The 15481-nt window shown below is 39.9% G+C and overlaps 1 protein-coding gene and 1 long non-coding RNA gene across 5 annotated transcripts in view; both read left to right on the top strand.

The window, feature by feature from the left end:
• The window catches only part of LOC309512805, a 159193-nt gene that overhangs the window by 57528 nt on the left and 86184 nt on the right, over positions 1-15481 (top strand). The window lies entirely within an intron of this gene.
• The window catches only part of gprc5ba (G protein-coupled receptor, class C, group 5, member Ba), a 58926-nt gene that overhangs the window by 26249 nt on the left and 17196 nt on the right, over positions 1-15481 (top strand). For all 3 annotated transcript variants that reach the window (XM_082186727.1, XM_082186725.1, XM_082186726.1), the window contains 2 exons: positions 12957-13974; positions 14082-14194. In XM_082186727.1, the coding sequence (XP_082042853.1) occupies positions 12957-13974; positions 14082-14194 (1131 nt within the window). The remainder of the gene's footprint in view (positions 1-12956; positions 13975-14081; positions 14195-15481) is intronic.

Raw genomic sequence — 15481 nt, 5'->3', positions numbered from 1 at the left:
ATTTTGGACTAACTGTAGCTTGTTTATTGAGGATGCAGGACAACCAGCTAGTAAAGCATTACAGTAATCCAGTCTCGAGGTCATGAATGCATGAACTAACTTTTCTGCATCAGAAACTGATAGCATATTACGTAGCTTAGCAATGTTTCTAAGGTGGAAAAAGGCTGTTTTTGAAACATATGAAATATGATTTTCAAAAGACAGGTTGCAATCGAGTATAACACCCAGGTCTTTTACTGTAGAGGATAAAGTAACAGGACATCCTATGATGTTAAAGTTGTATTGTGCGAGGTTTTGTGGGCGGTTTTTTGAACCGATAAGTATTACCTCTGTCTTGTCTGGATTTAATAAAAGAAAATTACGGGTCATCCAATCTTTTATATCTTTAACACACTCTGTCAATTTGGAAAATTTAGCGTTTTCATCCGGCCGTGATGAAATATATATTTGAGTGTCATCAGCATAACAATGGAAACTAATTCCATGTTTCCTTATAATATTTCCAAGTGGCATCATATATATTGAAAATAACAGAGGGCCTAATACAGATCCCTGCGGCACTCCATAGTTTACTGGAGTTATGATCGATTTTTCTCCATTTAAATAGACAAAATGGTAGCGGTCAGATAGGTATGATTTGAACCAGCTTAGTGCTTGTCCTTGAACACCAGTATAATTTTGTAGTCGATCTAAGAGTATTGTGTGATCTATAGTATCGAACGCAGCACTAAGATCAAGTAAAACTAGTATTGAGATACAGCCTTGGTCAGAAGCTAAAAGTAAATCATTTGTGATTTTAACGAGCGCAGTTTCAGTGCTATGATGCGGTCTGAATCCAGACTGAAACTTTTCATAGATCTCATTTTGTTGCAAGAAAGAGCCCAGTTGAGCGGACACCACTTTTTCTAATATTTTAGACATAAATGGAAGATTTGAAATGGGTCTATAATTTGCTAGATTATTATGATCTAATTGTGGTTTCTTAATGAGAGGTTTTATAACTGCCAGTTTAAATGTTCTTGGAACATGACCTAAAGATAAAGACGAGTTAATAATATTGAGGAGAGGCTCTTCCACTACAGGTAACACTTCTTTCAGTAGTTTAGTTGGTATAGGATCTAATAAACATGTTGTTGTTTTAGATGAAGTGATAAGTTTATTTAACTCTTTTTGTTCTATAGTTGTAAAGCACTGTAATTGTTCTTTCGGGGTGATAATTGAAGCTGAATTATAAGGCGCGATTGAAGATTGAACGTTTACAATTGTGGTTCTGATGCTTTCTATTTTCTCAGTGAAGAAGTTCATGAAATCATTACTACTGAACTGTAATGGGATATTTTGTTCGGGTGACGTCTGTTTATTTGTTAGTCTAGCCACGGTGTTAAATAAAAACCTTGGATTGTTTTGGTTGTTTTCTATTAGTTTGCGGAGGTGCTCAGCCCTGGCCGCTTTTAGGGCCTTTTTATAACGTGACATACTGTCTTTCCACGCGATTCTAAAGACCTCTAAATTAGTTTGTTTCCATTTACGCTCTAAAATACGGGTTTCTCTCTTTAAAACATGCGTAGTATTGTTATACCATGGTGCTTTATTTTTCTCTCTGACCTTTTTTAATTTAATAAAAGGTGTGAGTGATCTAATGTTTAGAAGACCTAGCTTTAGAAATAGTTTTTGTTTACTAATAGCAACATTTTCTGTTTTAATAACAATTAGATTTTTCCTAGATCCTGCATTAGATTTATTATTTGATCTCACTAAACGAGGAATAGACACGGTTTCTATGCAATGTTCTACACTAGTATTTATATCAGTTGAATTGGTGCAGCAGAGACTATGATTTGGACTTTTGGTTACTAGTCAAAGGGTATTTAACATTTTGGAGATGTTATCTGACAGAAGATCCGCTCCGAATCTGCTTGGGTGTAAGCCATCAGCACGGAAAAGCCTAGGACGCTCCCAAAACAGATTCCAATTATTTACAAAGAGCAGTTTCTGCTCATTGCACCATGACATTAACCATTCATTTAGCGCAAATAATCTGCTGAACTTTTCATGCCCTAGTCGGCCCTAGTCGGAAGTGGCTAACATTATTAAGTCCATGAAACTCTCTAAGGCCAAAGATGCGTATGGCCTAGACACACTTTTTTTTTTTAAATACACAAAGACGCGCTGGTATGCCCGATAACACATCTGATAAATCTGTCAATTAAAATGGCAGGATGGAAAATGGCTATAGTCTCACCAATTTTTAAATCAGGAGACAAAACAAACATTTTAAATTATCTCCCCATCAGCATCCTCCCTGTTGTATCTAAGGTTGCAGAAAAGTGGATCGCCAAGTTGCTAAATTAACACCTCAGCCACAGCCACTCTCTCCTGCACCCCATGCAGTTTGGGTTTCGCCAGTACCACTCCACAGAGACGGCAAACTGTGTCTTCATAGAAACAGTGAAATCCTTGCTTGATAAAACCAGTTGTGTTGGTACAGTCTTTTTGGATTTAAAGAAGGCGTTCGAGATCATCGAGCCCTTCTGTCTAAACTGACTTACTTCAACTTTGCAGAAGATGCGCTAGCTTGGTTTCAATTGTCCAACAGAAGACAATCTGTGAGTGTTGGTGGCACTATGTCGTCTTACCTTGAATGTCCAGCAGGAGTCCCACAAGGCTCTATTTTGGGACAAGTATTGTTTTCTGTATTAGGGCTGTGCAATTAATTTAATTTCAATTTCGATTTCGATTTTGGCTCCCAACGATCACCAAAATAGTACAATCGAGTAAAAACGATTATTTTGCCATGTTCTGTTTTGAAAGAACGCTCTTTGTCTTGTGTTCTGAATGACACGTGCACGTGCACGCGCACATCCGCCCCTCCCAAAGCCATAAACTCTCTCAGCTTGAATGTTTAAACTGATAAGACTTAAAAAGAAGTGAAAATGATCAACTTTAGTTACGATGCAATGCTGTCCCGAATGTGGTGACAATTCCGTCATGTCCCGACTCCTAAACGCGAGAGTGTAGTTTCGACGCTTGCCTTGTCCAACCCATTTTGAGAGACAGAGAGAGAGAAGACGCAGCACCGCTGAACACTCACACGGTTTGTGAAATTGCGTCTTGGAGAAAGTTTTAAAATGATTGATTTGATTTTATAATCTGTGTGGATTAATTTAGGCTACTCATACAATCTACATGCTAAGGTGAATCAATGTTTGCGGGGGAATTTCCCACATTATAAGTGGTAGACCTGCGGAAATTATTAAAATACTCATTGAAGTATTATCTGTTATATTATTTATTTTAATAGTTCAAAAAGTACAATCAATGTTCAAATTTCGATTTTTTTAAGAATTGTTGAAAGGTGTCTTTTTAATAAATGCAACACGTTCCCAAAGTCATGTGAAATAATCGCGTTACATAATCGTGATTTCAATACTGACCAAAATAATCGTGATTATGATTTTTTCCATAATCGAGCAGCCCTACTCTGTATATATAAATGATCTGCCAAACGTTTGTCAAACAGTCCATTTCCAAATGTATGCTGATGATGCGGTTATTTTTACACCTGCTAAAAGCACACAGGAAGCATCATCCATCCTCACATCAGCACTGGAGTATATACAGCATTGGCTCCTTAAATCCTGCCTATTATTGAACAAAAAGAAAACTGTTGCTATGATTTCCACTAAAAAAATCCATACAACTGGAGCGGTCCAGTGTGTATGGAAGCTTATGGGTAGCAATATTCAATTTGAAATGTAATATGCAAAATGACAATGCAATATGTAAAATGGCAATGCATTTCTGTATTTAAATTTAAATGTTCCCATCATTTGTGCAACGTTTGGTGCAAAATGAAAATGAAAATTCAATTATATAATTTACATTTGCCATTTCATACTCTAGTTTTAATATGTAAATTGAATACATATTTTAACGCTTTATATAGGTAACCAATGCAGTGATGATAAAATCGGTGTTATATGATCATATTTTCTTGATCTAGTAAGAACTCTAGCGGCGGCATTTTGGACTTAACTGTAGCTTGTTTATTGAGGATGCAGGACAACCAGCTAATAAAGCATTACAGTAATCCAGTCTCGAGGTCATGAATGCATGAACTAACTTTTCTGCATCAGAAACTGATAGCATATTACGTAGCTTAGCAATGTTTCTAAGGTGGAAAAAGGCTGTTTTTGTAACATATGAAATATGATTTTCAAAAGACAGGTTGCAATCGAGTATAACACCCAGGTCTTTTACTGTAGAGGATAAAGTAACAGGACATCCTATGATGTTAAAGTTGTATTGTGCGAGGTTTTGTGGGCGGTTTTTTGAACCGATAAGTATTACCTCTGTCTTGTCTGGATTTAATAAAAGAAAATTACGGGTCATCCAATCTTTTATATCTTTAACACACTCTGTCAATTTGGAAAATTTAGCGTTTTCATCCGGCCGTGATGAAATATATATTTGAGTGTCATCAGCATAACAATGGAAACTAATTCCATGTTTCCTTATAATATTTCCAAGTGGCATCATATATATTGAAAATAACAGAGGGCCTAATACAGATCCCTGCGGCACTCCATAGTTTACTGGAGTTATGATCGATTTTTCTCCATTTAAATAGACAAAATGGTAGCGGTCAGATAGGTATGATTTGAACCAGCTTAGTGCTTGTCCTTGAACACCAGTATAATTTTGTAGTCGATCTAAGAGTATTGTGTGATCTATAGTATCGAACGCAGCACTAAGATCAAGTAAAACTAGTATTGAGATAAAGCCTTGGTCAGAAGCTAAAAGTAAATTGTAACGGGGTTCAGACAGATGTTATGGGAAGAAGGAGGCGGGAACCGGCGGACATTCAAACATATTTAATAAATAAATACACAAATACAAAAATGAAAGTAAAAGCCAGCAGCCCCTCACGGACGACTGCTGGCAACACAAACAGAAACAAAACATGAACTAAAAATCAGGCCTGTCCTCTCTCGCTCTTCACTGTCGTCGCTCCTCCTTTATGCTTCCGCTCCTCCGTGAGAGATGCGAGACCGGTGCGTCGCGCAGGTGTCACTCATTTGCAATCACGCCACCGGCCTCGTGCCGTTCTCCCACGGCCCTCGACCTCGTCCTGCTCGCCACATACCCCCATCGCCCCTCGCAGGCCGGGGGGTACCACCGAGGCTGCGCCTACTCCCCCCCCCTCCCCGGGAGGACCGATCACGGCGGCTGCGGTACCTGGGGGTATGGACAGACGAGGCGAGAGTACAGGAGACGGAAGCATGAGGAGCGACAGAGACGAGAGAGGGGAGAGAAAAAAAAAAAAAAAAAAAAAAAAATCTTTGCTCCGGTTCCCGGACACACTGCCACTCGGCCCTCAACCAGCTGAGAGACTCACTCGCGGTGCCATGCGATGGTACTGGACATCCGTTGGGGGACGGCTCGACGCTCCTCCGCCTCCTGGCGGACGGCGATGGCTCCTCCTGTCGAGGGCAGCCGGCAGCGAGCCTCCCGTCCCCTGCTCCGCCCCCATCATGGCCGACGGCAACAGGCTTCGGCCCACGGCGAACGGGAGCGACTCCTCCGCTCCCTCGCGGATGGCAGCCATCCCTCCTCGACCCAGGAGGACGGCAGCGAGCTCTCCGTCCCACCTGATCTTCTTTCGATCCAGCACCATCGCCTCGGGCAGCAATCGGCGGCCGACGCTCCCTCGTGCTGCCCGACCTCCTCAGCACCGCGATTCCTCCCAGCAGCGAGGGCTCTCCGACAGCGTGTCCCTCCTTCTTCCCGGGTTTCGGCACCAATGTAACGGGGTTCAATGTTGTATTGCAAGGAAGGAAGAAGACAGGGGTCGGCGTGACTGAAACACTCACTTTAATTGCAAAATAAAAAGAAACAAATAAACAAAAGAGGCGCCCGTAGCGCATTCACCGTGCCACGCACAGTAATATCAAAGAGGACAAATAACAATCACAACTTTCATTCAAACACAGCGTACAGGTGAGGTTCCAGTCCAACTCTCTCTCCCATCTCCTCCCGCATGCTGGCTTATAACCGGTCTCTCCATGCCAATCACTGCAATCAGACACAGGTGTTCCTCATTTTGCACTTGACCTACTTACTCACCGATCAGCCCCCTCCTTTCTCTCCTGCTACAGACTTCGCAAAACCACGCCCCCCTCGCCACATAAATCATTTGTGATTTTAACGAGCGCAGTTTCAGTGCTATGATGCGGTCTGAATCCAGACTGAAACTTTTCATAGATCTCATTTTGTTGCAAGAAAGAGCCCAGTTGAGCGGACACCACTTTTTCTAATATTTTAGACATAAATAGAAGATTTGAAATGGGTCTATAATTTGCTAGATTATTAAGTTGCAAAATTAAAATTAAAATGTATTACAGAAATGATTAGATATGTTTATCATGTTCAAGCAAAAACTGTGGCAAAATTGTAATTTAAATGTAATTTTTTCTTAATTGCATTTACACTCACAGTTAAGACACTTGCGATTGCATTTCCATTAAGTGTCACGCAATGAATGTAGCAAAATTCAATGTGCAATTTGAAAATGCATTCTGAGCCGATCACGTGCCGTCCCGCCGTCAATCACTGCGTGAAGGCGTGGCTCGGCTACAGGTAAACATAGGCTTTGGTGCGTATTTTGAGGTGTTGGAAGGAAACACGGCGGTGGCAGAGCTGACACTAGCAGATGAAGTGGAGCGTGGACAGAAAAATGTATTCCCGAAGATTATTACGCGCCTGCAGGTGATAGAACCAGTACGATGTTGGACCGTCTGGGTCTGGGAGAATGTTCTGCCTATCAAGCGTCGACACCCATGTCAACATTCTGCTGCGCTGCTGTTGTCTGATGCTGGACTGTGTGGATGGTTTTGTTTTGTATAAAATATTATCATTGTCTGATACATGCTTATCTTTATTCTTATTAGCCTACTATTAACTGTAATACCCAATAATGTTGGAGATCCTATAGTTTTTCCTTACAAATGCATAGGCCTATTACTATGAGATCACATTAGCTCCGTTGGTATTCGGTATTAATAGCTACCGAAAAGTGTGACCGCTCTTTATTTATTTATTACTGACTGACTGTAATGTTCAATAAAGTGACGAATGTGATGTGTGACCATCTCTGTTTATTCAGCTGTATAATCATAAAATATGAGGCATACATGCGAGTCCCTTTCCATTTTATAAAGCATATTGATAAGGTATTAATACATATGTAATGGTCCTCAGTTACATGGTCACGGAATCTGACGGGTCAAATTCATCGACCTAGCCTTTTTTGGGTGAATGTGGAGCATGTCGAGGGCTGGTGACGTCATCCTCTATAATTCAGTGTCTAATATTTTAAATAACGAAGCAGCACACGAAACTTTAACCGGCACAAACTATCGCACAAACAAACAAGACTATTTTGGGTGAATGTAAACAGATTGAGGGGGGCTGAGTGACCTCAGAATGACCAATACATTTTATTTTAATATTTAAGAAACCGAAGCAGCACTAAATAAACGTTTATCGGCGCAAATTAGAACAGACATATGAGTCTATTTTAGGTGAATGTGGACTAGTTTGCCGACGTTTTGCATTGGATTGGGGGCGGGGCCAACTTCACGCAGTGATTGACAGGGCGGGGCGGGCACGTGATCGGCTCAGAATGCATTTTCAAATTGCACATTGAATTTTGCTACATTCATTGCGTGACACTTAATGGAAATGCAATCGCAAGTGTCTTAACTGAGAGTGTAAATGCAATTAAGAAAAAATTACATTTAAATTACAATTTTGCCACAGTTTTTGCTTGAACATGTTAAACATATCTAATGATTTCTGTAATACATTTTAATTTTAATTTTGCAACTTATAAAGCGTTAAATTATGTATTCAATTTACATATTAAAACTAGTGTATGAAATGGCAAATGTAAATTTTATAATTGAATTTTCATTTTCATTTTGCACCAAACGTTGCACAAATGTATGGGAAAATTAAAATTTAAATACAGAAATGCATTGCCATTTTACATATTGCATTGTCATTTTGCATATTACATTTCAAATTGAATATTGCTACCCATATGCTTCCATAAGTGTGTTCCTGGGAGGAGTGGAGCTTGACATTGTAGAAGAGTTCAAGTACCACTGGACCCAACACTCTCATTTAAAAAACACATAAAACTCACAGCGAACACAATCAAATTCAATTTACATAACTTTAAACAAATCAGACCATCAATGACAATTACTTCTGCTAAAATGTTCCTACATTCAATGATATTTTCACATATAGATTACTGCGTCACAACCTGGTCACTCACTGGAGATACAATTTTAAAGGGGTCATATAATGCCATTTTTGTACACGTTATTATGATTCTTTAGGGTCTAAATGAAAAGTTTGTTTTACTTTAATTAAAAATTCTCATTAGTATTGTAAGAAAACACTTATTTTACCTGGTCAAAAACAGCTCTGTTTTCAGCACGCCGTTTAAGTGCATATGTCTTTAAATGATAATGAGCTTTGCTCATTCTGTTCTGTGCGGACTGATAACACAATAACCATAACGTGTTGTTCATTATAAACTTGGGATTATGAATTATATTGAGAACGTTGTACATAGAAAACATGCCGTAATGTACCCTGAGTGTAAACCTTAGTAAACCATTCATCGTGAAGCGTGCAAGCGATTTGCAAAGATTAATATAAAGGTTAATAAAACGTTACACTCACTTCTTCTTCTGGAGGTGCAGCAGGAACACGAATAGTTGGTACCGATCCATTTTTCAGGAGTAGCTTCTTAGCAAAACCAGATTTATACTGACCCTCCTTTATAAAGCAGTCTGGTGTGTGAAATGATTCGCGCAAACATGAAAGCATTGACATTGATCGTGGGGAATATTCCCTTCGAAAACAAAATTCAGCCACTGCATCTTCAGCGGTTCAGATTTAGGAACATCAAAATGACTGCTGTGTTCCTTATTACACCCAAGAACAGAACACCACAATCGCTTAGACGCCATTCTGCTCCAGCGTATCAACAATGGCGGACTATGATGGCAGCTCGCTCACAAGCGAGGGCGGGTCTCTGTTGAAACGCTGCTGTCAATCAACAATCGTGGGAGGGGCGTCCGACCGTGTGACGTCACAAGGTCGAACGGCTTGATTTGAGACGGTAAAACATATAAAGAGATGGAATCCACTGGATGGATTTTTATCATTTTATGATGGTTGTGTACAGGCACTGCCAACACACATTTCAGTACAATCAACTTGTAAAAGTGCATGTACCATTATATGACCCCTTTAAAAACCATAGAAATGTTATTCAAAAAATATATAAAAATACTTGATCAAAAGCCTCTGTCATTCCATCAGTGTAATATTTTGGAAAAATACAATATGCTCAATTTTTTAACATTTTATTCGTTTTTCACGGACTAGCCCCACCTCCACTTTCTACATGCATTAAACCAAGGTCTGACAGAGGTTTTTGCACCAGAGCCTCATTTAGAGGAGACCTAGAGATCCCGTACAGAAAAACTACCTTTGGACAAACTGTTCTGTCTATCAGAGGAGGTCACCTTTGGAACAGCCTCCCAACAAACATTATAGAAAGTCCCACTTATTGCACATTTAAAACGCACCTTAAACCGCTTCTTAAAAGATCCCAGTTATGTCCTCATTTAGACTAATTTTATTGATGTAATGTAATTTGTCTGAATGCGTGTTAATGTGTTTCTTGCTTGATACTGTATATTGTCTTATCCTTTTGTGTTGTATTTTGTCATATTATCTTTTTGTGTTGTTGTCTTCCTGCCTCGGGACTACAGGTGAAAATTAGCATTTATGCTATAATCTGGCTCATTTACAGTCTCTACAGAAGTGTAAGATTGTTCATTAATGTGCACTGTCCCGAATAAATAAATAAAAAATAGTCCCATCCAGTACCCTAATCTTGAATCTACTAATTTAACTAATTTTAGATCTACAGTGCTATGCATAAGTTTAGACACCCATGCTAAAGTTGACTAAAAAGAGGAATAAAAAATCATCTTTTGGAAATTGAACTTAATGCCTTAATTTAAAAAATTAGGAAAAATCCAACCTTTAAGGACACCTATTTTCTTTGTGAATGAATAATGTATCGTAAATAAATAAATGTTCTTCCTTAAAATACAGGGTGCATAAGTCTGGACACCCCTATGTTAAATTCCCATAGAGGCAGGCAGATTTTTATTTTTAAAGGCCAGTTACTTCATGGATCCAGGATACTATGCATCCTGATAAAGATCCCTTGGCCTTTGGAGTTAAAATAGCCCCACATCATCACATAGCCTTCACCATACCTAGAGATTGGCATGGAGTACTTTCCATAAGATCATCTCTCAATGCAAATCAAACCAGCTATTAGGCTAACTGACATAAAACCATGCCAATCTAATTGCGACTTTTTATCTCACAATTCTGACTTTTTTTCTCACAATTGTTAGTTTACAGTCAGAATTGCATGATATAAAGTTGCAATTGCGAGAAATAAACTCAACTCAATTTCTCAGAATTGCGACTTTATATCATGCAATTCTGACTTTATAACATGCAATTGTGAGATAAAAAGTCGCATTTGTCTTTTAAAATGTTTTATTTTGTGGTGGAAACCAGTTTCCATATTTGCTTCTCAAATTGCTCCTTGTGCAAAAAAATAAAATAAAAAGAAATTTCGACACTTTGCGAAAGTCAAGCGTTTTCTCTCTTAAATACATAGACTTTAATAGGCAGTTGGTCACCAATATAACTGCTTCCTCTCTTCAGCTTTCCACAAGATTTTGGAGTGTTTCAGTGGGATTTTTTTACCCGTTCCTCCAGTAGAGCTTGTTCTCTCTGTTCCAGTTTATCCCAAAGGTGTCGGACCAGAGTCCGCTTAAAAGTTAGAAAAAACACACAAAAGGAACAGTGATAACTTACACAAAATTTGTTTTATCATTCTTAAAAGTAATGTAAATTATGTTATAGCCTAGTGTTTTTTCCTGTAGATTTATGCCTGTATGAGTGTGAGACTGTGTCATTATAATAAGCCTAATTATAAATGTATATATTTTGCATATGACAGAAAGCCTCCCATCATGATAAAACAGCGTAACACTGGCACTGCGATCCGGTCGATCGTGAAACCACTTACTGAAACTGGTATCCACTCTTCTTCCTTCTGGAACTCAGTTGTCAGGACCATTTTAAATGATAGTTGAACAAGATGAGCTTTTCGCTGGTGTTACTGTGCCGACAAAACCAAAAGTATGTGGGTTTCACTCAGGAAAAATGTTCATTCAAGTTCATTCAGGAAAAATGTATGCGCTACAGTGAACTCCCGACTCCACCGGTTCAGTTTTTGTTAATAGCAACAGAGGCTTGATCTACGTCCAGAATAAAGGGCCTTCAGTGTCCATGGCACTTCAGAATCCTTCAGATTCCCAGATCCATGTTGGCGCTTCTTCTCTTCAGTTCAGCCCACTCCTCTTCTATAGGGTCCAGGTCAGGGACTGGGATGGCCATTGCAGATGCTTGGTTTTGTGCTCAGTGACACATTTTTGTTTTGATTTTGATGTTTGTTTTTGGATCACTGTCCTGTTGAAAGATCCAAACATGGCCCTTTATAAGATTTCTAGTAGAGGCTGTAAGGTTTTGATTTTTTTATGTGTTGGTATTTGGTTGAATCCATGATGCCATGTATCTGAACAAGATGTCCAGGACCTCTGGCAGAAAATTAGGCCCACAGCATTAAAGATACAGCAGAGTATTTCATTTTACACATGGGGTACTTTTTTATCCCTGAACCAAACCCATATTAAGTGTTTGCTGCCAAAAATCTCTTTTTTTGTTTGTTTCATCTGTCCATAGAACGTTTGAAAAGTAACTGACACTACTGGAACTTGGTCAGATGGAAAAAAGAAAAAGCTTTTTGGCAGCAAACACTTAAGATGGGTTTGGTGGGGGGGTTTGGTTTATTTTATCTTAAATAAACACGATTTAGGGTGTGCTCACACCTGCCTTGTTTGGTTCGATTGAATCGAACTCAAGTTCGTTTCCCCCCTTGGTGCGGATCTTTTGGGCAGGTTTGAACACAGCAATCGCACTCGGGTGCGGACCAAACAACCGAACCGAGACCCAGCTGAAGAGGTGGTCTCGGTACGGTTCCAAACGAACTCTGGTATGGTTCGTTTACGGTGTGAACATGAACCGATCCCAATTGCAGAGAGCACTGCGCCTTTAAGACTTTATTTGACTGCTCTTATGAGGATACTTAACAAAACGGACATTTTGGCATAATGGTGTGTGTTATTGTTCGTTCAAGCGTGAAAGAGAAAGAGAATTCTGGCGTGCAAAAAAATTGCATTATGAAATATCTCCATGCTGAGCCTGTTTTTACACTTCCTGCTTTTCCCTGCTTGAGAATTCCTGTCCAATGAATGGATGGAATGAATGAATGCAATGAATGGACGGACGACCTTTGTACACATGTGGTTTTGTTTACAAATTTTGGTTCACTTGCAAAAAGAGCAGTGTGAAAGCGAACCGTACAAAAAAATAAATTAAAAAATCAACATTGTATTTGGTCCGGACCAAAGCAAGTGAACTATCGGACTTTCCTGGTGTGAATACACCCTTAAAATGTAATTTTCTAAAAAGAAAACAAACAAAAAAATGATAGAAAGCTGCTTTTTTTTATGTCATTAGAACAATAATTTAATGCTCATCTTCATAATAACAAATGCTCATCTTCAAAGTTAGAGGTTTCCAGGTCCACACTTGAAGTGGGATTTAGGTGTCCAAGAAAATTTTTTTGGCTCTCACTGGATGTGTCAGGCCATGTTTTAAAAACACAAATTGGACTAAGAATTGCTCTGTCATTCTCATTTTCTCTCTCTCTTCCTCAGATGCCATTTTCCCCTGTGCTGTTCCTGCTGCTCACCGGGCTGGATGTGAGTTGTTCTCAGGACGAGAACCCGACGGTCCCGTTTGGCTGTGGGTTTGGTCTCCAGCGCCCCTACACTCTCCTGTGCGACCTGGATGCTGTGTGGGGCGTAGTGGTGGAGGTAGTGGCGGCGGCCGGTGTGTTCGCTGCTGTTTTACTGCTGCTGGTGTTACTGTGTCGCCTGCACTCAGTGACCGAGGCCCAGAAGCGGAGTGGCATCGGCCCCGTTCTCCTCCTGCTGATCGGCATCATTGGGCTGTTCGGGCTTAGCTTCGCGTACCTTATTGAGCACAACGAGAGCATTTGTTTGGTGCGCCGTGCCCTCTGGGGGGTGTTCTTCTCTCTGTGCTTTGCCTGCATGTTGGCACAGGGCGTCAGGCTGCGCAGGCTAGCTCGCGAGTCTCGTAGCCCAGGCGGCTGTGCCCTCGTTGGACTAGCATTAGGGTTGACGGCAGTGCAGGGTATTATCGCTGCAGAGTGGCTCCTGCTAACCGTGATTCGGGAGGGTAACCCGGCTTGCCAGTATCAGCCTCTGGACTTTGCGCTTGCGTGCGCATATGTGCTAGCGCTCCTGCTAGCGGCCCTGTTAACCGCAACATTAGCGCTGTGTGGGAAGGCACGACCGTGGCACTGTAATGTTGTGTGGCTTCTGGTCTCCTGCTTGCTGTCCATTCTCTTGTGGGTGGCTTGGGTTGGTTTCTACGTGTATGGAAACACAGTGCTTGGGAAGTCTCCAGACTGGGATGACCCAGCGTTAGCTGTAGCGCTGGTAGCTCAGGGTTGGCTGTTGTTGCTGTGCCATGCTGCTCCTGAAGCCCACGCATGTCTTCGAGGACCAGCTCAGCCTTCTGCTCCAGACTATTTCGACACGTCCCAGAATTCCTCACGCATGAGAGAGGCCAGCCTTGATGAGGACATCCCACTTTCACACAGGCAGTTTGTGGAGAACCAGGGATATGCGTTTGATGAAAATACTGCAGGTATAACTAGGCACAAAGATTAATAGAACACTTATTATATTTTAATATATAATAATAATATATTAATATATTTTATAGATCCTAACATCCATCCTTTACTTTTGTAGGGTTGAGGAGTGGCAGTCATCATAATGGCAACACAGGGGCCAGACCCAGCGCGCCTTTCAGAAGTAACGTCTACCAACCGACTGAGATGACCATGATCCTAAACGGAGGAGCAGTGAGTATTTCACTTTATATGTTTTAGAAATAGGCCTAGAGAAACCTTATTCCCAAATTCCTTACTACATCTGACAAGTGTGAGACAAGCTATTGACTGACTCGAGCTTGAGACAGGCCCTGTCAGAAACAGCATTTCTGTTTTGCTGATACATGGCTATACTTTGCACATGAAGAAGTGGATTTATTTTGGCAGAGAAAAACCAACGTCTGTATACAATCACAACATGCTTTCCATCCTTGACTTTGGAACAATCTAACTTTGAGTTTATATTTACTCCATATCTAAAAATCAAGATTGATCCCTTTTTGTAATTGAATTTGTAATAAACAGTAGCCATTATTTTTAAAGAAAATGTCACTAAACAATTCCCAAATAAGAAAAAAAGTGCAGAGGTTTTTGGTTCAATAATTAAAATCAGGTTTTTTCAGAATTAATTTGTATGAAATTAGTAGTAGTCCAATTTTTTTATATCAGCAATGCATTCTGTTAATTTTGTGAATTGGTAAGTTTCGTCAGGGCGTGAAGAAATATAGAGCTGAGTATCATCAGCATAACAGTGAAAACTAATGTCATGCTTCCTAATGATATATCCCAAGGGTAGCATTTACAGAGTGAAAAGCAACGGTCCTAGACCTGAGCCTTGTGGTACTCCATACTGAACTTGTGATTGATATCATATCTCTTCGTTTACTACTACAAACTGATAACAGTCAGATAAGTATGATTTAAACCATGCTAATGCAATTTTACTAATGCCAACATCATTTTCGAATCTATTCAAAACAATGTTGTGGTCGATAGTGTCAAATACATCACTAAGATCGAGTAACTCTAATAGAGAGATACAACCACGATGATAAGATAAGAGCAAATCATTTGTGACTCTAATGAGAGCAGTCTCAGTACTATGGTACGGTCTAAATCCTGACTGGAAATCCTCGCAGATAACATTTCTTTCTAAAAAGGAACATAGTTGTGAGGATACTTTTTCTAGTATCTTTGACAGAAAAGGTAGATTCGAGATCGGCCTGTAATTGACTAATTCTGTAGGATCAATTTGCGTTTTTTTAACAAGCGGTTTAATAATAGCCAGCTTAAACGTTTTTGGAACGTATCCTAATGACAAAGATGAATTAATGATATAAAGAAGAGGATCTATGACCTCTGGAAGCATCTCTTTCAATAGCTCAGTCGGTATAGGGTCTAACACATGTTGATGATTTAGATGATTTAACGAGTTTAGACAATTCTTCCTTTTCTATAGCAGCGAATAAATTTTTTTTT

Source organism: Leuciscus leuciscus (genome assembly GCF_965113295.1).
Source record: "Leuciscus leuciscus genome assembly, chromosome: 1".
Lineage (NCBI taxonomy): Eukaryota > Metazoa > Chordata > Actinopteri > Cypriniformes > Leuciscidae > Leuciscus > Leuciscus leuciscus.
The sequence above is the reverse complement of the archived record's forward strand: the minus strand, read 5'-3'. Positions and strand labels throughout refer to the sequence as shown.